The sequence below is a fragment of the Zerene cesonia genome, chromosome 3 (genome assembly GCF_012273895.1).
Source record: "Zerene cesonia ecotype Mississippi chromosome 3, Zerene_cesonia_1.1, whole genome shotgun sequence".
NCBI classification, from domain to species: domain Eukaryota; kingdom Metazoa; phylum Arthropoda; class Insecta; order Lepidoptera; family Pieridae; genus Zerene; species Zerene cesonia.
The window spans coordinates 8,002,263-8,024,612 of NC_052104.1; the positions used below are offsets into that span (position 1 = coordinate 8,002,263).

Here is a 22,350-nt window from a genome sequence, read left to right on the forward strand (position 1 = left end):
GACAGATTCGAAATTCAAATGTAATATTTTTTTATAATTAAGTGTAACAGTATTTATGGCCAGACTAAGTATATGATACACATAGTTACTCAATATCAACAATCTATAAATATTTTATTAAATTGCCAGATCAATCCGCACTCTGCATATAGCGGCGCAAAATCTTAAGAAGAACCGAACAAAATGTGCCCCAACGCGCTTCACGCAAGCCACTCTCACCAGCACCAAGTTTGCGCTCGACATTATCCACATAGTGAACTGGCTGCCGAAAGGATGGTTGTGGGGAAGCACCATGAAGACATCTCATGCTGCAGCGGTGGCTACAGCCTCTGGGGTTATGGCATTTGTAATACATTATAATGGGAAGCGTTTGCTCCCCCGGTAAAATTATTTATATATTATGTTTTAGTACTGCTTATCTCGGCGTCACTTGAGTTAAACACAAGTTTAAAGTGCGTCGCAATATGTGAGCTGACAAATGCTCTATGCTCGCTCGTTTTCAGACGTAGATACAGAATTACATTGAAGACTTTATGTAAAATATCCATATAGAAAATCTAAATATGGTTATTATTGGTAAACATACATGGTCATTGAATGATGATACATGTGATACGTGTAATGCACATAAATGCGCAAATATACCCGCGGAATCGATTGCGTATACAAAGGAATGCCTGTTTGGTAGAAATGTTTACTAATAATTCAACCGCTGCGATGCAACGTGAAAGGACAAACAAAACCACATTATCGTATTAATAATATTAGGTAGCTATCTCGCACAATGTTTTATATTTATTACTTATTGTAGTTTGCTAAGTTGTTATATAACTAAATTTAAGTAACGCAGTTCTTATCTTATAAGTAAAGTACAAAAAACTATACTTGTTGATATTTCTAAAATCGATATTTTTACCAATGTTGTGTTATATATATGTTATGCTATAGCACTTAAGGATCACGTACCTATCCAATGATGACAGAATTATTGTAATCGGTCCAGCAGTTCCTGAAATTAAAGCATTCAAACAAAATACTCTTCAGCTTTATAATATTACTATATATTTAATAAAGGATTAAAAGTTACGTTGAGTTATTGCATGTATTATGGATTTATAATAAATCAGGTTCCATACATTTAGAGAATACTTTAACGTCTAAAGTTTAGACTTTAGATCATCAAAAAAGGAGAATGATATCCGAAGTGCAGAGTGGATCTTGAATTTATGTAATATCGTTTTTATCTAATCTAAGGTAAATTCAGTTAGATATTTAAAGATTTAAGATAACATCGAATGTTGTATGACTGTAATACTAGATATCTATATTTCAATTTATCTTTTTCCCTATATCTATAATCATTTTATTTATTCCTATGCATTCCTAGGCTAAAGTGCGGGTTTGAATCCCAATTAGACAACCAAATATATAATATATTTTTAATGTCTCCATCTCGAGATCTATTCAGAGTTTTATTTTCATCCTCTATTCATAATAAATTATCTAATATATAAAATTCACTAAATGTCACAGTTTTCGTTGCCATACTCCTCCGAAACGGCTTGACCGATTTTGATGAAATTTTTTGTGCTTATCCGGTATCTATGAGAATCGGCCAACATTTATTTTTCATCCCCCTAAATTATAAGAGTATAAGAGTAAGGCAGAACAGAGTTTGCCGGCTCAGCTAGTTATTATGTATGTATTTCTAGTCATAAATATCATGTTAAATAAAACACTGAGATCCAAAATAAATTTATTTATTTTAAAGCCAATCTCTTAAATATAAAAAAATCAGTCAACATAATATAAAATTTAACAGAAAGATAGAATATGCGTTTTGCAATGAGAATCATAAAACATAATACGCTAAAAATTAACAAAAACTAGTTCTAAATTCGATACAATATTACAGTAAGTTCAATTCATAGAAAATTAAACAATTTAATTATATTTATCAGCCATTTCCGATTCTTCTTTGAAATAAACTTCCTTCCCTGGATATAATTTATTAGCTAATCGCAGTAATTTCTTTAAGTCTGGTGTTTTAACCCACGCCATGACGTCACCAGGAGTCGAACCCAACACCGCGGTAACAGATGTCTCGAAACTACGCAGTACACTCTCAGAGGGAGACAGTATGCATTGTGCGAAACGGCAGAGAGCACGATGCCTGAAAAAAATAGATTTATGTCATAACAAATTTGGTATATATTCCCATATAGTTCGGGACAATCACACTTATATTGTAAATATGAAAGTTTGTTCGTTTGGATGTTTGTCCGTCAATCACGCTAAAACTACTAAACGGGTTTTGATGATTTTTCGTATACATGTCTGTATGGGTGTGAGCTGACTTGGGCGATAAGACACTTTTTATTCCAATTAAAGTTCCTTTGAGATAAAACAGGCACCTTGATATCTGGGCGAAGCCGGAACGAGCGTTTAGTTTTAACATAAATGCTCTAATCAGATAGTTTAATACCTACAGAGTCAAATTTTTGTAGAGAGCTTAGCTTATGTAATGGTATACAAATAATATGTCAAAAGTCGCCATTGATCCCATGTGTGCTGATAAATCGGGGACAATGGTAAAAATTTTAAGTTTTTGGATTTTTCCCGAGAACAGTAAGTTTTATCGACAAAGTACCTCAGACCAAAGTTATACATCTTAAAATTTTCTATAAAAAAGGTCCTTACAATTTTAAGACATTCAAAAAATTTTTACAAAGTAAGTACACTGTAATTCATAGATTACAGTGTACTTATTTACTTATTGTAAAATTGTAAGAACCTTTTTTATAGAAAATTAAAAAAATAATCTACGGATCACAGTGTATACACATAGATTACATAGTGTGCTATGAAAAAGAAACTGTTTTTAATACAAATAAATATATTATATTAAAAACATCACCTGTGCGTAGGCGCAGGAGTTGCGGCCTGTAATGCTACCACTTGTAGCAACGACCGCTTCGCGTCAGCGGCCCACTTGTTGATAACCTCCCTCGCAACTCCTCCATACTCCTTCTCCTCTCCACTACTCCCTTCTGCCCCACTCTCTTTAGGCTCTCCCTTTTCACTGCCTCCCGCTTTCTCGTGTAAAGCCAAGCGACACGCGACGCAGATCCATAGCGCGACGATTTCTTCGTTTTCAGCACTATATACAATGAATGTAAGTTTAATCATTTTAATTAACCGATTGCGTCTTAAGGACGAGAGATATTTCTCTGAAACATTGTTGTCGGTTCTGTAGTTTATATGTAAAAATATTATTAAACATAATCACATACAAATCTTTCCTCTTTATAATATGTATTAGTAAACATTGTTATAGTATGAAAATTTATGAATTACTTAACGCTATTTTTTTGAATAAATACTGTTTCCTAACAAGTTAACCGCCACATTGTCTATGATCGTTTGGGCGTGTGCCCGCCGCGTGTCGCCCGCAGCAGACTGTACGCGGCGTGCAAACCGCCGCGATTTAATATATATTCATAAACACTTTTGCCACAGTCCTTATACTCACAAGTGAACCTCCACATTATTCAATGCCACCATAGCGTCGAGCAACCGCTCGGGCGTGTGCCTGCCGCGTGTCGCCCGCAGCAGGCCGTACGCGGCGTGCAAACCGCCGCGTTTTATGCAAACACTCGCCTCCCACCACGCACTGGACGACCAACGTGCTTCTAGCTCCGACCAACCTGTAGTGTCTGAAAACAAAAATATATGGTTTATACAGTAAATTATAAAGTAAAACATAAAAAATTACCTTAGCTTAATTCTGGAAAGTCTTGTAATATCACAAAAAAAATATTAAATAAAATCGGTCAAGTGTGAGTCGTGACACAAAAGATTCCGTATGACTAACCTGAAGAATAACTGCACTAAAAAAAATGGTCAATGTATGTGGATCACCATTTAATTTTTACAGAAAAATAATTTCTTACAATGATAATTGTATTGTGGTGGTCTGTCAGTTGAGTCGTAATGTCAAATTAATAAAATACACACACACTTGGCGCCCTGGGGCAGATGGACCCCGATGGATAGCGAAAGCTTAAGTTATAATACGGTAAGTATGGCCCGCGGTTTAAGTTGTATGGTTTAGAAATGGAACCCTAAGAGGTAAAATAATTCTTACTAGTTTCGAGATGCGCCTTAGCCAGTCGATCAGCCAGCGGCAAAAAGTAGTCCAGCGCGGTGAGGGTGGCCACTGCGCTGAGACTCGGTTTTAGCACTGCTGATGACGTCATCCACTCCAGGTATACCTGATGATGTACAGGATTTTATTTTACTAGTTAGTGATTAGGCCTTGTATTGTCTCCTGTTTCAATTTCTTTGGTTTGCAGTTAGGTATGGAAAAATTTATATTTACCAATATTACAGGTAATTCAGAATTAATTAAAATAAAAAATGATGGATCTCAAGGTTTTCAAATAGATGTTCATTGCTATTTTAAACTATTTTTATATTTACTATACACACGATTGTATTCTATCCACTCGTTTCTTTAATGGACAAAGCAAAAACATTTGGTCTTATATAGATCCTGCTTTCCCTTAAATGTAATGTATTTTATTGAGCAATTCAAACTAAAATACTCACAGGAAGGACAATCTTGGCGGCGGGCTCCATACACAATACGACAACAGTTCGACTTAAGATATCTTCCAACTGTCCTTCTTCCTTCTCTATGTGAGGAACTATACCAATCAAATCAAATTAATTCAAAATTCTTTATTGTAAGTACATCTTTATACTATAGACTTTTGCTTTACGTTGTAAAATCGAATATAATATCGATAGACACTAAATAAAGAGATTATAAGATGGCGGTATAGTGTTGTAGAGAGCAACTATATAATATGCCACTTTGGGGATCGAAGCGCTGACTTTCAACCATGTGCTAGTTTACAGAAGTGCAAGTGTTCGGTTAAAATTTGCATTTTTGTGAAAATTCATAAAGGCCTTTAGGCTGTTTCTTGCAGCTTCACCCGCCTGACCAAAGCATATAATCATGGAAATGGGATGTTTCACCGAGATAAAGAAGACAACTAAATCACACAAAAGTCGCACTGTTACGACGTGAGAAAAAAGACAAATAAAAAACACATTTCTACAATAATATCACTAGTTAGGACATAAGATATTTTATTTTAAAAATTTATTGTGGCGTCACCATAACAAACAATAGGACAAGCATTTCCAATCAAGTGCAGAGCGAAACCAGGATTCACAACTAGTATAGTTAAATTTAATTTATAGTTTTATAGCATTGACATACTTCATAAATGAGAAATTTTAAAAGAATAGAAAAAAAATCGATCACGAGGCGGGATACGAACCCGCGCTTTTTGCCTAACCATAGCAAAACCCGCCTCGTGATAGATTTTTTTCCACTCTTTCAAAATTTCTCAACTAGTATAGTTACCTAACTCCGCGATAACTGCCAGCAAGTGCGCGACGTACGCGCGCAGGTGCGCGTGCAAGGGCGGCGCCACACCCGCCCGCAGCGCGCTCGACACGCCGCTGCAGCGCGCCGCGTGTGACGCGCCCCTACGCTGCGCCACCGCGGTCCGCACGCGGAGTTGCGTCGCCGATAGTACTATGCTGGATATTGGAAGTCGTATTCGAGGTAACCATGACGTCATGATGAAATACTAATTCTAATGTGTGAAGAGGACGAAGTGATATAGGTCGCCTATTGCCGTCACTTTCACACGCTGAGATTAGTATAGCTTTAAGTCATCACGGTAACCCCGCTGTACTTTGAGATTAAACTATCTTAACGTATATCATTAACAGAATCATCTAACGTACACATTTTTTCGTATCCTTGTGCTTACGTGTTCAACAAAACATTTAAATATAATAATCGTAACAACCGAAATCAACACAACACATTGGCGGTCATGCAATTATTTAGTAAACAGTAATTTTCTAACACAAAACTCTTTCATTAATATTGAACAAAAATTATTATAGTTGCGTCAATTCCTAAGTCACTTCTAATCCTATTCCTGCTAAAATTATAAATGCGAAAGTTAGTAAGCATGTGTGTGTGTTTGTTACTCTTTCACGCAAAAACTACTGAACCGATTGCAATGAAATTTGGTACGTAGACAGCTGGACAACTGGAATAGCATATAGGCTTTTTATCCCAATATTTCTACGGGATACTGACTTACGCGGGTGAAAACGAGAGTTGCAGCTAGTATTTAATACTAAAAAAAAATCATTATATCACCACTTGTTTCCAAGATGCCCTCCCTATTCATAATTGTTTTCTAATTATAACATTTCCTACGTTTTCGGAACAGGCAAATATAAACTCCGCCAAAGTTACATACCAGAAGTGCGGCAACTCATGGTACGGCATGGCGGGGTTGTGATGCTGCTGAAAATACTGGTCCAGCAGCTGTTCTAGCCCGCTGAGAGGTAACCTCCACCATGGCAACCCACACGCTTGGGATAGGCACTAGAAACCAGGGAGGTTGTATTATTAAACCAAAATCTCTCCTGATTTGGTATAAGGTTTAAAGTTCTTTGAACATAATTGAAGTTTATTGCATTTGTTGGGAATATTTTTAGAAATTTCGTGAAAGAGTTTTCTACATACCATCATATACAAGATTTATCGTTCTAATGCAACAAAATTATGACAGTCGATTGATGAATGGCTATGTTATAATGCTTAAGATACTTTACTAGAGGTGGGCGAAGTCGCGGAAAATACCTAGTTAAAGTATAAGAAAATTATATATAACTGGATTGTTTCATGTACATATAACCTACCTCTTGCGAAAACTGCATATTGCTGGATGTGAACAGCGCAAAGAGATTGGCCAACGTTGGCGCCAAGTGTTGGTCCAACACGCCATGCAGCCAGGTGTCAGTGAGCGTGTGGTTCAATGTTACACTACACCACGACGTTATCTCTCTGTCTGATGAATTGCTTATCTGGAAATTTATAAATATACACTTTAGTTCAGTATAAAAAAAATATCGATAGAATAAAAAACGTGGCTATAATATGTTTTAAACTTTAATGTTAAAAGATAATTTTCTTTTTAAGCGTAACATTGATCAAGATTTGACGTTGTATTTTAGAAATATGGGAGAAAAGTTATCAAAGAAGGATTAAGAGAAAATGAGCTAGACAGAATAAAGTACATTTTAATTGTATTACAGTGAAATGTATGTAATTTCCATATTTTTTTTATTTTTAATTATAGAAAAGCTGAAAACCGACAGCTGCACCCTCGCCTCTTGCGGACTGGCAACGTCGCTCACTGATACGCGCGTCTTTTTCGCCTCAATAAGTACCTGCACGGCGAGCGGCAGACAGTGCGCGCTGTACCACTGGCAGCGCCAGTGCAAGCGAGACAGAGCGCACAGCAGCGCCGACAGCTGCACCCGCGCCTCCTGCGGACTGGCAACGCCGCTCACCGCTGCGTGCGTCTCTATCGACCACCGCCATACTTCGCAGAGCAATGGCTCCGCACTTCCTGGAGTGGGGAAATGTAAAAATTATTTCAATGAAGGCATTTTAGCGCAAATATGAGTGTATAATTTTGTAAATTGTAATAAATGGAGAGGAAATGGAAAAAAAGGATTATTGCTGTGCGAAAATGCATCGAAGGAAGGTTAGAGAAAGATCTCAAAATGGGGTTAAAGCTTGTTTATTTAATTTTAATTTAAAAATACATATGTCCTTTAAAACTGTTATGTATTCTTATTTTGTGTCCATACACTAAACCCAATTTGAATTCCATTATTTCCACCGCCCAGTCGTTTCCAAACTCACCTGGATAGTCCTCCATGACCTGCTGAATGCAGGCCACGAACCGCTGCAGCATGGTGGTGTACATCTCGTCGTCAAACGTCGAGGGCAGCAGGGGCGGCAGGGATTGCGGCAAGATCCATGGAGACCACGATTCGAGCATTGCCGACCATGCGTATAGAGTTACTGGAATGATATTAGAGATTACTACTAGATGGACTATATAATAGTGGTCCACTCCGGCTTCACCCTTTTTACATATATAGCCTCTAACTCAGGGACACATCCAACAGAGGCTTTTTGAAATCGATTCAGTAGTTATTAGTCCATAACATGAGCCGCGTTCAAACAAACAAAGTCTTATATTTATTTATATAGATTTCTTATGACCCTTCCGCTTTGCATCCGTCCAAAAATATATGTGTTGTATTACCAAATATTGTGTGCGACAAAAATACAGTTGAAGGATTCAAATTACCCTACGCTTATATAATCGCACTTTTACAATTTTCGCTTAACTTTACAAAAGTTTTAATGAAGCGTAAATATTTGTTTTTTTTAAGAGCTAATTATGGGGCTGGGAGCACGCCTCATGGAAATTTGCATAGGTAAAGCAAATGGGTTGCCAACTTTTAAAGAGAAGTGGATATAGACAGGATTGGTGACGGGAATAAAGGAATGGATTTGGTAGGGTGAAGAAGAGCCTGCAACACAGCTGAACGAAGGAAAGCTACTTTTTGTTTGTAATTAAAATTAGAATTCTCACATGTGATGGAGAAAAATTTGCTCTGTATTTATTTAATACTAGCTGCGCCCCGCGGTTTCACCGTTCACGCGTTAGTCCGCATCCCGTAGGAATATCGGGATAAAAGGCCTATATGTTATTCCAGTTGTCCAGCTGTCTACGTACCAAATTTCATTGCAATCGGTTCAGTAGTTTTTGCGTGAAAGAGCAACAAACACACACACAAAGTTTCGCATTTATAATATTAGTAGGATGCACTACTCTACACTGGATTGTTGCGAATTGATCGCTGCTTTAGTGATAAGACCGCCTGGTGTCAGTTTGTCTCATTATTACTTTTAGTACTTATTTCTATGTTTTGGTGCACAATAAAGAATTTTGACAAACGTCACCACAGGTATAAACTAGTCTATCAAATACCTCTCTCGGGCGCATAGCTCATGTCCACAGCGGCGGCCACGAACGCGTGCAGCAGGGCCGCCAGCACATCGGCGAAATGTGTAGCGTAGTGGGGGTACATTTCTTTATTGGACGAAGTTTTCCTAGCTTCCCACCAGATGACGCCGAGTTCGCGGAGGAGATGACCGATCTAGGCACAAGTTTTAGTCGGATTTGAACATAAATTTTTTTTTTTTTAGGATTTTGAATGTTCAAACGAAATATATCATTGAATGGATAAATAAAAAAATCTCATTAAACAAACTGACATACACAGAATCCGTATTAGCTATGAAAATTGGTGAAGCCTTTCCGGAAAATAGCAACAAACGAACAGTCAAACAGACAGACAACAAAGAAATGTTTTAAGTATATTTAATGACTACCGTATATACATCCACATGTCCACACTAATATTATAAAGAGGAAAACTTTGTTTGTTTGGTTGTAATGAATAGGCTCAAAAACTACTGGACCGATTTTAAAAATTCTTTCACCATTCGAAAGCTACATTATCCACGAGTAACATAGACTATATATGTACCACGGGCGAAGCCGGGGCGAACAGCTAGTATTAAATAAAAAGCGATTATTTTAACATAAACAGACACTCGGTTTTTTCAGGTTAGTTTTAAGATATTCATTCTCATCAAGACATTCACTTACATGATATACATGCTTACAAACATAAGTGAAAATTTTCTTAACTTTCACTTATGTTACATTTTCGATTATATTGTAGTCATTTAATACTTAGATATAGGTTGGTATAGGTCTAGGCATAGATTATATTAAAGACTAGCTGCGCCTCGCGGTTTCACGCGCGTAAGTCAGTGTCCCGTAGGAATATCGAGATACCAAGTTGCCTATATGTAATTCCAGTTGTTCAACTGTCTACGTACCAAATATCATTACAATCGGTTCAGCAGTTTTTGCGTGAAAGAGCAACAAACACACACAGACATCCTTACAAACTTTCGCATTTATAATATTAGTAGGAAGGAAGTATAGATTGGAGCAGTCCTCACTTGATCGAAGCTGAGGTCGCGCGCGGCGGCCCGCGCGGCGGCGGGTGCGCGCGCGCAGTACGCGGGCGGCAGCGTACAGCGCGCCGCGCGCCGCGCCGCGCCGCACACGTGCGCGCCCACTTCGCGCGCCGTCACCAGCGCGGACGACTGTACGCCTAGCAACTGCCCGTACCCAGCTATATATTATTGTTCTCTTTTTGGATAGGGACCGAATAAATATATGTCTATTTTAAGGGGCGAAGACACAGATTTGACGTTTGAAGTTAAGTTTGTTCAGAAGATAAATTAAATTTTATTATAAAATCTTTATTAGTTTAAGATACACATAGGAATCACATCTAATACACACTTGTCTCAGGCTCTTAAAATTAAATGTATATATAAAAAAATACAAACATAAATTCATTCATTTACTAAAAGAGTAACATTAACAATTATTAGAAATTAAAGCGGCAATTTTGTGTATATTGTTTAAAAATAACAGGTATAATAAGGTAAGAAGTATATGTATTGATAAAAAATTATTTTTACAACAAAAAGATCTATATCGTGTAAACAAGCATTTACTATAAAATCACGAATAAAACATCCCTACCTCATAAAAGATACTCACTTCAATAAGCACGAGGTGTTGTTGGTCGGGCTTCGCCCCCCACCTCTCCGCGGCGCCCGCCATCGCCTCCAGCACTTGGGTCCGCTGCGACGTGTCCGCCGCTTGTGACCAGCGCGACATGTCAAACTGACAGATTTATTAACGTTACGTTACGGTAACACTCTTCTTAAATTCTCTTTTTTATTTTGATTTATTGAGAGTATAATTTGAGTAATTTACGAAATACATATTCAAATTATTCTAGTCTCAGTATATCGCAATAAAAAAGAAAATATTATAAACAGTGTCAAAAAATAATATACTTAATACAATGATCTTCTTATATATAAAAATCAATTGCTGTCCGTTAGTCTCGCTAAAACTCGAGAATGGCTGGTCTGATTTTTACAATCATGGTTTTGGTGTATTCTGAATAGTCCAGGGGAGGTTTAAAAGGTTAACAATACGGAGGCGGGCGAAGCCGCCGGCGAGAAATAAATATTGTGAGAAATGACATTTAAACTGTAATTTAATCAACATAACTAGGTTTTATCTCATTTCAAAAGAAGCCATTGAATTATCCGTCCAATCAAAAGACGAGAACATATGAAAACGATTTTCCATTGTACAAAACCCAAACTCACTTTAGACAAATAACTAAACATCGCGTTCGAGGGCAGTCTCGTGCTACACACGGCCACGTACACCTCGGCCCAGGTGTGCAGCGGCAGCCGGCTGGGCGCTACCAGAGCCCCGCACAGCGCCTGCTGGCTCGCCTCGCCGCGGCTCCAGCGGGAGAGCAATTCCACTGTACGCCGGCTGTCGTGACATATCCATTTCTGGAAGCCATTTTAGATTCAACTATGTGATCGTATTTGAAAATTCACCAACAAAGCAATTCATTGGGAAATCCTACTCCTGCCAATATTTTAAATGCGAAAGTTTGAAAGGATGTGTGTGTGTTTGCTACGCTTTCACGCAAAAACTACTGAACCGATTGCAATTGCAAAATTTGGTACGTAGACAGCTGGACAACTGGAATAACATATAGGTAACTTTTTATCCCGATATTCCTATGTGGGTGGGGGGGGGCGCAGATACTTTTCCATATTTATGATGTTGGAAGCCATTGCACAACGATACAGGTTGATGTTCGAATTTTAGGTACATGAATATATGACCCTTCCCAAAGCACAAAATATATAATATATAACAAATTATCATGCCATAATAATGTGTTACTATTGACAATTGTTAAGAATACCCGCTTCTGTCGCTATGTATGTAGGCATACAGTATGCTTTGATCTTTAAATATACACAACGGACTTTTATGGGTTTTTTTTAAAAGAGTGATACAAGAGGAAGCTTTATAGTGTACTAGCGGTCCACCCCGGCTTCACCAGTGGTATATATTTACCCTATAGCCTTCTTCAATAAATGGGCTATCTAACACTAAAAAAATTCAAATCGGACCAACTTAGTTCCCGAGATTATTGTGTTTAAACAAACAAACAAACAAACTCTTCAGCTTTATAATATAAGGGTAGATAATAGCATCTATTAAACTACTCTGAATTTTACACGTGCGAAGCCGTGGTCAAAAGTTAATTGGTTTCCAAATCACTATGCTGGCTAAGTTATTTTCTGTGATTCTGTGTTGCTTTTATAAGAACACTAGCTGCGCCACGCGGTTTCACCCGCATAAGTCCGTTTCCCGTAGGAATATCGGGATAAAAAGTTTCCTATATGTTATTCCAGTCGTCCAGCTGTCTACGTACCAAATTTCTTTGCAATTGGTTCAGTAATTTTTGCGTGAAAGAACAACAAACGCATACACATTTATACAAACTTTCGCAATTATAATATTAGTAGGATTATATTTAAAGAAATTATAACAAACAGAAGTTCTCACCTCAGCAAGTTCTGTAACAAGATTGGTCAACAGCTCCTTCGCGTGCGAACACGCGTGAACGAGAGGCAAGTATCGCCAGACTCTCTCGCACACGCACACTGCCGTTTCCGCGTTCCGGGTTTGCCTGTGTCACACGTTCACAAAAACTGATTTATTTATATTGGAAATATAAAATCTTCTACCAGTTGTGTAACGTGATGACGATTTAAATTAAACGATAAAAAAAAAATAAACACGCTTTAATTTAACTGATTTTTCTCACTTGCCCTGATATAGAGCAAAAGTAAGGTAGACCTCCTACATAGGATTAGGTTTATCGGGAAATTATCGAATTGTCCAATTCTTGATAAAGGTGTGCTTGATAGGTTTCATAAAAATCGAGTCTAAAGGAGTCGGTTACATACAGGTGAGGCTAATAAAAACGTGTTAAAAAGACTAAGCATGAAACTCGTAACGAGACTAAGTAAACGCAGTAGGATAGAAAGAAAGAAGAAAGAAAGAAAAAACATTTATTTGTGGACATGAAACACAAACACACAAAAAAAATAATAATAAAATAAACAACTAAAAACAAAAGTAAATAATAATAGCAGAGAAAAAAGAGTACAACAATAGCGTGTCCCACAGTACCGCCAAAAAGGATAAAAGTCGTAACTCTACTGCACTAAGAACAATTCTAGCCTATTGTTAAATTTTTCGCCTTTCTGTCATTTGATAAATTAATTATCATAATGGTTTACTAAGACGATTCAAAAATACAAAAACTCAGGTAAATTTAAATTTAGCCGTATAAATTAATTTCTATGTTTTGAGTTTAAATTATGAAATACTAGTTGCGAAGTCTGTATCCCGTAAGCATATGGAGGTTAAAAAGTTGCCTATGTATTATACCAGTTGTCCAGCTGTCTACGTGTCAAATTTCATTGCAATCGGTTCTGTAGATTTTTGCGTGAAAGAGCACATCCTTACAAACTTTCGCATTTATAATATTAGTAGGATTAGTAGGATAAGTAGGAAGGTAGTAAGAAGTAGGATTAATTAACATAATGGTTTACTAAGACGATTCAAAAATACAAAAACCCAGGCAAATTTATCTTAGCCGTATAAATTTATTTCTATGTTTTGAGTTTAAGTTATGAAATACTAGTTGCGCCCCGCGGTTTCACCCGCGTAAGTCTGTATCCCGTAGGCATATCGAGGATAAAAAGTTGCCTATGTATTATACCAGTTGTCCAGCTGTCTACGTGTCAAATTTCATTGCAATCGATTCTGTAGTTTTTGCGTGAAATAGTAACAAACACACTCACATCCTTACAAACTTTCGCATTTATAATATTAGTAGGATTAGTAGGATAAGTAGGAAGGTAGTAGGAAGTAGGATTAATTAACATAATGGTTTACTAAGACGATTCAAAAATACAAAAACCCAGGTAAATTTAAATTTTGCCGTATAAATTTATTTCTATGTTTTGAGTTTAAGTTATGATATGATCACTCACTCAGCGCACGCGAGCAGCGCAGCCGCAGTGCGTGCGAAGTGCGGTCTCGCGCGGCACAGGCGCCGCACGCCCGCACGTGACGCACGTCTATACAAAAAAATATTTATATTTTACTAGCTTTTGGCCCGCGGCTTCGCACGCCTTAATTCGGAGTTGTTTAATAAATTTTATTATACATATAAACCTTCCTCTTTAATCACTTTATCTATTAAAAAACCCCACCAAAATCCGTTGGGTAGTTTGGCCTATGGATTATGGCCTAAACCCTCATAGGCCTGTGTCCCAGCATTGGGAACATATATAGGCTGTTGATGATGATGATGATGATGATGAGGTGTTCATTTCGAACACTATACTATCTATAGGATCTAGTATTACGAAAAAGTTACTATGAAAAGCTGAAAAGTATAGTATATGCACCTATTCTCTTGTATTTCACGTTCGACACCAGTGGATATGTACCACTCGTCTTCCTGAAAAGGGAAAAAAGGAAAAATCACAAACTATTTTACAAATAAATAACTGACACAATTTGCGACAGTTTTTGTTTTTATTTATACATATAACAAGTAAATAAACTGCTTACAAAGAAACGTTACGTTCAATGAGAATTAAGATTAATTCAAAGATTTGGTCCTTTGAGCCGGAGTACCAACCGCAATCCGTATGGTGATGGGGCGACAGTTCTGCGGGCACGACTTCTTGACTGGCGGCAGCGGCCTGCGCACGCGCAACTTGCCCACCAGCTCCCACAACTTGCTATCCAGTTGCGAAATACGTGAGACCTCTGACGTCCATTCCCTGGACACAATATTTATTTAACAATTCTATGTACCATACCAAATAAAAAATGGTACTAATATATAAAATAGAGATTTATATAGAACACAAGGCGACCTTATTGCTTATCAGCGAAGTATTACGGGCCGCCAAAGATACATTATAACAATAATAGTAATAAAGGATAAAATAGGGGATGAAAGTTTGTATCGTGAAAATTTATTAGGACCGCGCGATCGAAGCTGCGGGCATCAGCTAATAAAATGTACATTCTTCTGTTATTTCATTAATGGATACATGAATAAAAATACTACATAATTAAAAGAGTAAAACACATGTAAACGCACCTTGCAAAATCGACAACTTCGCCCAATCGCAGATCGATCGATTTCAACACAGCGCGAGAATCCATGAAGTTAACATCTTCAACCAGTGATTTCACTGTCAGCTTTTTCCTTCTGAAATATTCATAGAAAGTCGTTTTAGTGTAAATACATTATCAGCTATCATGTCACCGAGGTGAGTAACTAGGGTAAATGTATTTTAAGCCACACTTATAAGAAAAAAATAAAGTTCGATCGAACATTATTTTCTTGTGTTTGATTTTACGCGAATATTATACATCTAGATATTAAAGACTTTTAAACGGATTTTAAACGCGATTTATTCATTATATTATTAACCCCACGTTTCGAACGTGTTGTCAGTCTCCCCGTGATCACGCTCGCTGTAAAGTGATCGAAACGTGGGTTAGTAATATAATTAATAAATCGCATTTAAAATAAAGTCTTTAATTTCTAAATCAGAATTATATTAATAGCTAGATGCTCGTCCCAGCTCCGCCCGAATATCAAGATCCCTGCTTTATCCCAAGGGAGCATTTAATCGGGATAAATATCCCATCATCCAAGTTAAGCTCATATCCTGTCTTTATACCAAATTTCATCAAAATCCGTTCAGTAGTTTCGGCGTGATTGACGGACCAACATCCAAACAAACAAACTTTCACATTTATAATATTAGTGATTAATTCCGAACCACCCCAATGTTCTTGGTCTTGTTCTGGTCTCTATTACTTAATGTATGCGATGAAAATTTGTATTCAGAGGCAATCAACACATAACAACATACAGAAGAAAATTTATAATGTGGGAGTCGAGCACGCTTCGGCACGAATTGAGCGAACTCACACCCGGGAAGTACCACACCCCCACAATAACAGTACACAGTAAAATAGTAGTGTTTCGTACGGTGAGTGGGGGAGCCGGAGGCCCGTTTCCTTTGTCTCACCCTTCTCAATCCAATCCTTCTTTCCCATCGTCAATTCTTTCCTTATCCCTTACCCCATAAAAGCGGGCAGCGCATTCGCAGAGGCTCTACTTCAGCAAATATTCATGGGCGGTGGTGATCGCTCACCATCAGCCGAACCATCAGCTCAGTTGCCGCTTTAAATATAAAAAAGGTATTAAGTTACTTTTTCTTATTTTTTGAAACAATCACCTGTGGTGTGTCCTATCGCTGATGTCTCGTATAGCGAGCAGCGCCCTCTCGTGGTGAGTGGTGGGAGCTCGGGCTGGAGGGGGGGCGGCGGTTCGATTCTGCTCTGCACACTGAGGGACTGACGCTGACCACGCTGATGATAATGCCTGGTTGTTCATATGAAATAATTTGTATCTATATATCTCGTCTGATATCATTATCGCATACTAGCTGAGCCCCGTGGTTTCACACAAATCGTACATGTTATATAGCCTCTGTTGATAAATGGTCTATGATTTCATATGAGGTCGAAGCTATTCGCTTTTCGTAAGTTCGTATCAGTGTAGGCTAAATAAAAGTTTATTTTAAACATTAAGTATTAAACTAAATCCTACTTCCTACTATCCCACTAATATTATAAATGCGAAAGTTTGTAAAGATGTGTGTGTGTTTGTTGCTCTTTCACGCAAAAATTACTGAACCGATTGCAATGAAATTTGGTACGTAGACAGCTGGACAACTGGAATATCATATAGGCAATATTTTTTCCCGATATTCCTACGGGGTACGGACTTACGCGGGTGAAACCGTGGGGCGCAGCTAGTACTTGATAATTGTAAGTATACACTATACAACGACTACAGAACTGTAATCATTTAATTCAATTACCTGTTCAGGTATGAACCTTGACAGATCAGCGTGGTGAGGCCAGGCTCGAACTCTTTCACCTTCTTCAAGCCAGCGGAAATACTCTCGAAGTAGCCTATAAATCATAATGAATTTATACACACAGCTTTCAAAAATTAATATTTATAAATATACAAGGTGAATTATACAACTGGGCGTGGTAGCCAAAAAACCATTATGAATATCGAAAAACGATATAGGAGCCGATTTTGATGAAAACTAAAACAGCATAATCGGATTTCTTTTTTTATTTTATACTAGTTGCGCCCCGCGGTTTCACCCGCGTAAGTCTGTATCCCGTAGGAATATCGGGATAAAAAGTTGCCTATATGTTATTAAAATTGTCCAGCTGTCTACGCACCAAATTTCATTGCAACCAGTTCAGTGGTTTTTGCATGAAACCTTAATAAACATACACACATTCCTACAAACTTTCGCATTTATAATATTAGTAGGATTCCTAACCAGGAATCGAAAAAAGTACACCCTATATTATTACACTTATTATGGTGTCTCTCTAAAAGAGTAAACCCTGAAAAGTATTACATTTCGGAAACTTACGGAAAAAGACATAATTTAAAAAAATATATTTGCTATATCAGAATATGTATCATTGAAAACATACCTTTCTGCTCCAACGTGATAGGCCAGTAATCCCGAATTATCATCAGCCGTGATCTCATTCACCTCAACATTATTTACTTCACCCTCCTCATCATTCGATTCATCACTCGACTCTTCCACCATATCGATAATCGATAATTGCGGGAACATATCAGAAGTGGGAGCCTTCTCGATTGTTCTGATCGATGTATCGGGCGTATCGATGCTTTGTTTGTTCTTAAGTGCTTCTATTTCGTTGTGATGATACGATATTGCGTCTTGCAGGCGCTTCTTCAGCTGCGCAAGAGTTCGGGATTTGACTAGTCCGCTGAAGAACAGAGGTCCAACTGGTGGTGTGGTTTCCACGCTAAAACACAATTCATTATGTTGTCTTCCTTGCTCGCCAATTAAATATGTTACAATTTTATAACTTGATAATTTGTCTTCGGTTAATATACCGATCAAAAATAATAAAAAAAAAATAGGAGGAAAATTCATTTTTAGCATTAAATTTCTGTAACTGGTAACTGGTAACCTGTAACTTTCTATAATTTTTTTTTTTTTTTTTAATAAATCGAATAATCGAATGTTAGACACAAACAACACAGTCAAATTTGTGTTTGTTCTTTTTTTAATTTATTGCCTCTCATGTGGGTCTCATTTGAATTTCGTTTATTTTTTTTTATAATTAAGATATTTTTCCCCCAGTTTGCCTCAAATCAATTAATGCACACTTACTTATTGGTAGGTGGTCTTTGCAAATAAATATGAAAGAAGAGTCTCCACAAGGTGAGATGCGCTGGGTTAGTGGATGGTGCAGTCAGCACTGCGGCGGCCGTCTTATGTATCACTAGATCGTCTGATGTCATCGAACTTCCGGCTTGCTGAAAACCGAAAAGGATGGTTTCAATTTAAAATGCTATAATAATATTATAAAAAAAACCCGGATTCTTTTTTTTGTCATAGCGGGCAACTTAGCTGTTGGTCCGTGTCATGGTCATAAGTGACCACCAATACCCATAAACATTCGGAGAGATAGTGCCTTTGCAAATGACTACCGGCTTTTAAGAGGAAAAGGAAAATTTACTACAAGCTTCCTTTAAATATACTACTATCACTTTAATATACTACTAGCCGCAATGATGTTACATAGCCTTCCACAAAACATGGAAAATGTAAAAAAAAAACTTTTTTTTCTATTCTTTAAATATTTCTCATTTATAAAGGAATTTATCTTTTTCAAGTTAACATTTTCATGTTAACAGATATATTTTATTCGAACTAGTTGTTCAAAAATAAACGCAAACAAACTTTTTAAATATTGACCCCCCCCCCCCCCCCCCTCTCGCATCTCCTATCAATCCTCTCCCATACCTTGAGAGCATGATCCACGTGTACCCTCGCGGCGTCGCGGCGCTGCGCGTGCAGGCGGGGCAGCAGGCGGGCGGCGAGGCCGCGCGCCAGCTCGGCGTGCAGCGCGCGCCGCAGCACGCTCTCGCACACGTGCGGCGCGCTGCCGGCCAGCCGCACCGACTCGTCTATGTGACGCTTGCTGTTCTTGTCCTGGGTTCATTTTTGACTAATTTTTATGTTGTATTTTCTTGTGTTTCATTTTACGCGAGTATTATACATAATTTTGATGTTTTACCAGCGGTCCGATCCGGCTTCGCCCGTGGTACATATATAGCCTAAAGCCCTCCCCATTAATGGACTATCTAACACTGAAAGAATTTTTCAAAACGGTCTAGCAGTTCTTGAGATTAGCGCGTTCAAACGAACAAACAAACTCTTCAGCTTTCTATTAGTATAGATATGTCGGAGTACCCTCTTAGATATTAACGAACGCAAGTGCATGACTCACGAGTTGCGCTTGGACATGGCCGTAGCAGCGTGCGGGCATTCAAGTATTGGAGCTCGTGCCGAGCGGACGTGTCTGTTCGAGTCCCGATATAATTTTGCTATATAAAGTACAGTGAAGTGAATTTGTGATTTTTAATAATTATTGTGAGTTTGAATAAAAGTGTGAAATTCCGTTTGTCTTTTGATGCTCGAAGTTACCCACGACGCCCAATGTGGAACACATAACAAGCCCACTGAGCCCTATACTCCAGCCTGAGCTGACAGATATAACTTTATTACAACTTCATCAAAAACTACCAAGTCTAAAAAAATGACCCAGAAAAGAACTATTTTGATTGGGTAGAAAATGTGTATTTGGAAATCATGCGAATAACTATTTCTCTTTTTTGTTTCAAATCATTCCATTTCCAAATTATCTTTTAGCAACAAGACTGCCCTAATACATCTACCTAAATATATTTTATTCTCTCACTTTACTATGTGTACAACATTTTAACTTCTATACCTGCAAAAGCACAGCCACGTATCGGTCGAGCGCGTCCCAATCGCGCGTAGCACGAACGGCTGCATCTAAAATAGCGCGACTCGAACCCGAGACCGGCCACAGCGCGTGCATCCACGCTGTTAATAGCGCCGAACGGTACTCTACGTGTGATCTGTAAGCATTTTGATACAAGACTCGAAGGACCAAAAATAATAAAAATTCTAGAAAAAAGTTTAACTTATAGTGGATTTGGTGTACGAAACAACAAAACAATAAAAAAAGCCTTTATTACTAATCTAATTTACTATGAAAAAAAACTTATGGTATAAATTAATAATAACTAAAGTAAAGTTATATTGTAATACTTATAACATTCTTTAAAATTTACTAAAACACTTTTACATAAACTGAAAATGCAGGTTAATTAATATTCCAATAATCTTTATGCTTATCAAAGAATAGATTAAACGTCAAATATTTGTTTTTAAACAGAACTTCATTTTAGCTAGCACTTCACAACTACTTTGCAGTCCAAGTATATTAAAACTATCGCCCCGGCTTCGCCCGTGGTACATATATAGCCTAAAGCCTTCCTCAATAAATGGGCTATCTAACACTAAAAGAATATTTCAAAACGGACCAGTAGTTCTTGAGATTAGCGCGTTTAAACAAACAAACTCTTCAGCTTTATAATATTAGTATAGACATCAAAGTATAATCCTAATGTCAACATGATCACAATGACAATTTCTCATACACCCACTTCATATCCCGCAACTGGCGCAAGACGCAAGCCTGCAGCGCGTCGGCGCCGCCGGGCCCCCCGCGGCCGAGCGCCCGCTGCACGAGGTTCGGACCCCAGTTCAATATCGCTGTTATTGCATCCGCGAATCTTGTGGGGGGTGAATAAAAACAATACACTTTACACATACAGGAACACTAACACGAAGTGTATGTACTATCAACCGACGACCACAAAACGAAGGAGATTCTGAATTCGATTGTATTTTTCTTGGTTTTGTTACAAGATAAATCTGTGGATTATCAACCGATTTTCCTGATTCTTTTTGTGTGATAGGATATCAGGCATCGAAGACAACCAAGAAGTAAAATTTCCTAATTGGTATAATTTGATCCCTTTTGAAATTCAGATTGGTAACTCCCCCCAGGGAAGTAGGTTAGCTTTTCTCCACAAATAAATTACAAAAAACTCAATTATGCTTAATACATGAGCATGAACAATAATCGTTAAATTCTTTACGCAATTAAACTGAGATTCAATTGGAATATTAAAATATCGACATCAGATCTAATACCGAATTAAGTAGTACCAATGGTAAGATATTAAGGTCATAAATCATTAGAAGGTCTATGCATAATCAACAGCAACAAGAAATAAGACCATACCGAGGTGTGAGCGATATGGACTCAGGCGAGCTGGCCAACACCGTGACCAGCCGGCCCAGGCAGTGCACGGCCTCCAGCGGCCGCGATGCTGCCAGCCGGTATAGCGCCTCTGCACCTGCTCCACAGGCCTAAACAGTTTCATATGGGATCAAATAAATTATTTTAACTAAGCAAACTCTTCAAGAAGGAGAAACGACAAACCGCTTTTTTACATTAGTTTGTATTATATCCATCCCAATAGAAAAATGGCATACAGTAAAAACTAATAAAGGTAAAAGTTAAACTTGAACAGGCAATCTTTTGGTCATTTAACAGTTTCCCAAAAAAACATGTGAATATCATCATCATCATCATCATAATAAAAATGTGTATATTATACAAAAAGTAACATTCCAATACTCACCAACGGAACACAGTGGCCCCAATCTGTCCCCAATATGGCGTACATGGAACCCAACAAAGTTTCCGGGGGTTTGTCCAAGGGTGGGGCATCGAGAGGCAGGCTCCAGTGGGAGCGGTGCAGCCGCAGCGATCGCATCACGGCCCACGCCCACTCGGGGGCGTCGGGGACGAAGTTGTATAGCCACCAGCCGATGAACAGCTGGCTTTCTAGTGATACGCCGCTGCAAGAACATTATTATAAGCTCTGGACCTAATTATACTAAAACAAATTATCTTTTAAATTGGACCAAATTTTAATAAGTTGGCAGTTGGGGTATTTATGTCGAATAAACATTAAGTTATTTTATATAAACAAAAAAAAAACTGGCTGAATATAACGAATCTTCTGGAATGATAAACTCAAATATCTCTGAAAATTATAAAAGTACGGCAGCACCGAACCTGTGCGGTGTATAATCCAGGTCCAACAACAAGTATTGTATCAACTGCGGGCATCTCTCCGTCCAGTTGTCCAAAACCGAGCGAATCTCACCCGTCGTGGGCCGCCATTTTGTCACGCACAAGTGACGCACTAGTGACGCATCTGAGTCGCCTATAAAACACTGATTTATTATAATTCGTGTAATGATAAAGTATAAAGGCT

General features: G+C 38.0%; 2 protein-coding genes across 2 annotated transcripts in view; one reads left to right on the forward strand and one right to left on the reverse strand.

Annotated features, from left to right (window-relative positions):
- Positions 1 to 385, forward strand: part of LOC119839470 (peroxisomal membrane protein 11C-like) — a 3,426-nt gene extending 3,041 nt beyond the window's left edge. Inside the window, exon 4 of the mRNA XM_038365741.1 lies at positions 130 to 385. Within this exon, the coding sequence (XP_038221669.1) occupies positions 130 to 385 (256 nt within the window). The remainder of the gene's footprint in view (positions 1 to 129) is intronic.
- A 1,391-nt stretch (positions 386 to 1,776) lies between these two features.
- LOC119837835 overlaps positions 1,777 to 22,350 on the reverse strand; it is a 28,394-nt gene continuing 7,820 nt past the window's right edge. The window contains exons 11-39 of the mRNA XM_038363614.1: positions 22,149 to 22,299; positions 21,709 to 21,928; positions 21,306 to 21,433; positions 20,662 to 20,790; positions 19,920 to 20,070; positions 18,929 to 19,117; positions 18,293 to 18,438; positions 17,577 to 17,921; positions 16,934 to 17,027; positions 16,286 to 16,431; positions 15,133 to 15,243; positions 14,662 to 14,806; positions 14,426 to 14,478; positions 14,006 to 14,092; positions 12,507 to 12,630; positions 11,237 to 11,431; positions 10,614 to 10,739; positions 10,001 to 10,162; positions 8,955 to 9,123; positions 7,814 to 7,975; positions 7,333 to 7,514; positions 6,802 to 6,966; positions 6,357 to 6,484; positions 5,438 to 5,616; positions 4,612 to 4,709; positions 4,148 to 4,274; positions 3,533 to 3,716; positions 2,918 to 3,160; positions 1,777 to 2,173 (exon numbers count right to left, since the gene is read on the reverse strand). Coding sequence (XP_038219542.1) covers positions 1,945 to 2,173; positions 2,918 to 3,160; positions 3,533 to 3,716; positions 4,148 to 4,274; positions 4,612 to 4,709; positions 5,438 to 5,616; positions 6,357 to 6,484; positions 6,802 to 6,966; positions 7,333 to 7,514; positions 7,814 to 7,975; positions 8,955 to 9,123; positions 10,001 to 10,162; positions 10,614 to 10,739; positions 11,237 to 11,431; positions 12,507 to 12,630; positions 14,006 to 14,092; positions 14,426 to 14,478; positions 14,662 to 14,806; positions 15,133 to 15,243; positions 16,286 to 16,431; positions 16,934 to 17,027; positions 17,577 to 17,921; positions 18,293 to 18,438; positions 18,929 to 19,117; positions 19,920 to 20,070; positions 20,662 to 20,790; positions 21,306 to 21,433; positions 21,709 to 21,928; positions 22,149 to 22,299 — 4,568 coding nt within the window. The 3' untranslated portion in view covers positions 1,777 to 1,944. The remainder of the gene's footprint in view (positions 2,174 to 2,917; positions 3,161 to 3,532; positions 3,717 to 4,147; positions 4,275 to 4,611; positions 4,710 to 5,437; positions 5,617 to 6,356; positions 6,485 to 6,801; positions 6,967 to 7,332; positions 7,515 to 7,813; positions 7,976 to 8,954; positions 9,124 to 10,000; positions 10,163 to 10,613; positions 10,740 to 11,236; positions 11,432 to 12,506; positions 12,631 to 14,005; positions 14,093 to 14,425; positions 14,479 to 14,661; positions 14,807 to 15,132; positions 15,244 to 16,285; positions 16,432 to 16,933; positions 17,028 to 17,576; positions 17,922 to 18,292; positions 18,439 to 18,928; positions 19,118 to 19,919; positions 20,071 to 20,661; positions 20,791 to 21,305; positions 21,434 to 21,708; positions 21,929 to 22,148; positions 22,300 to 22,350) is intronic.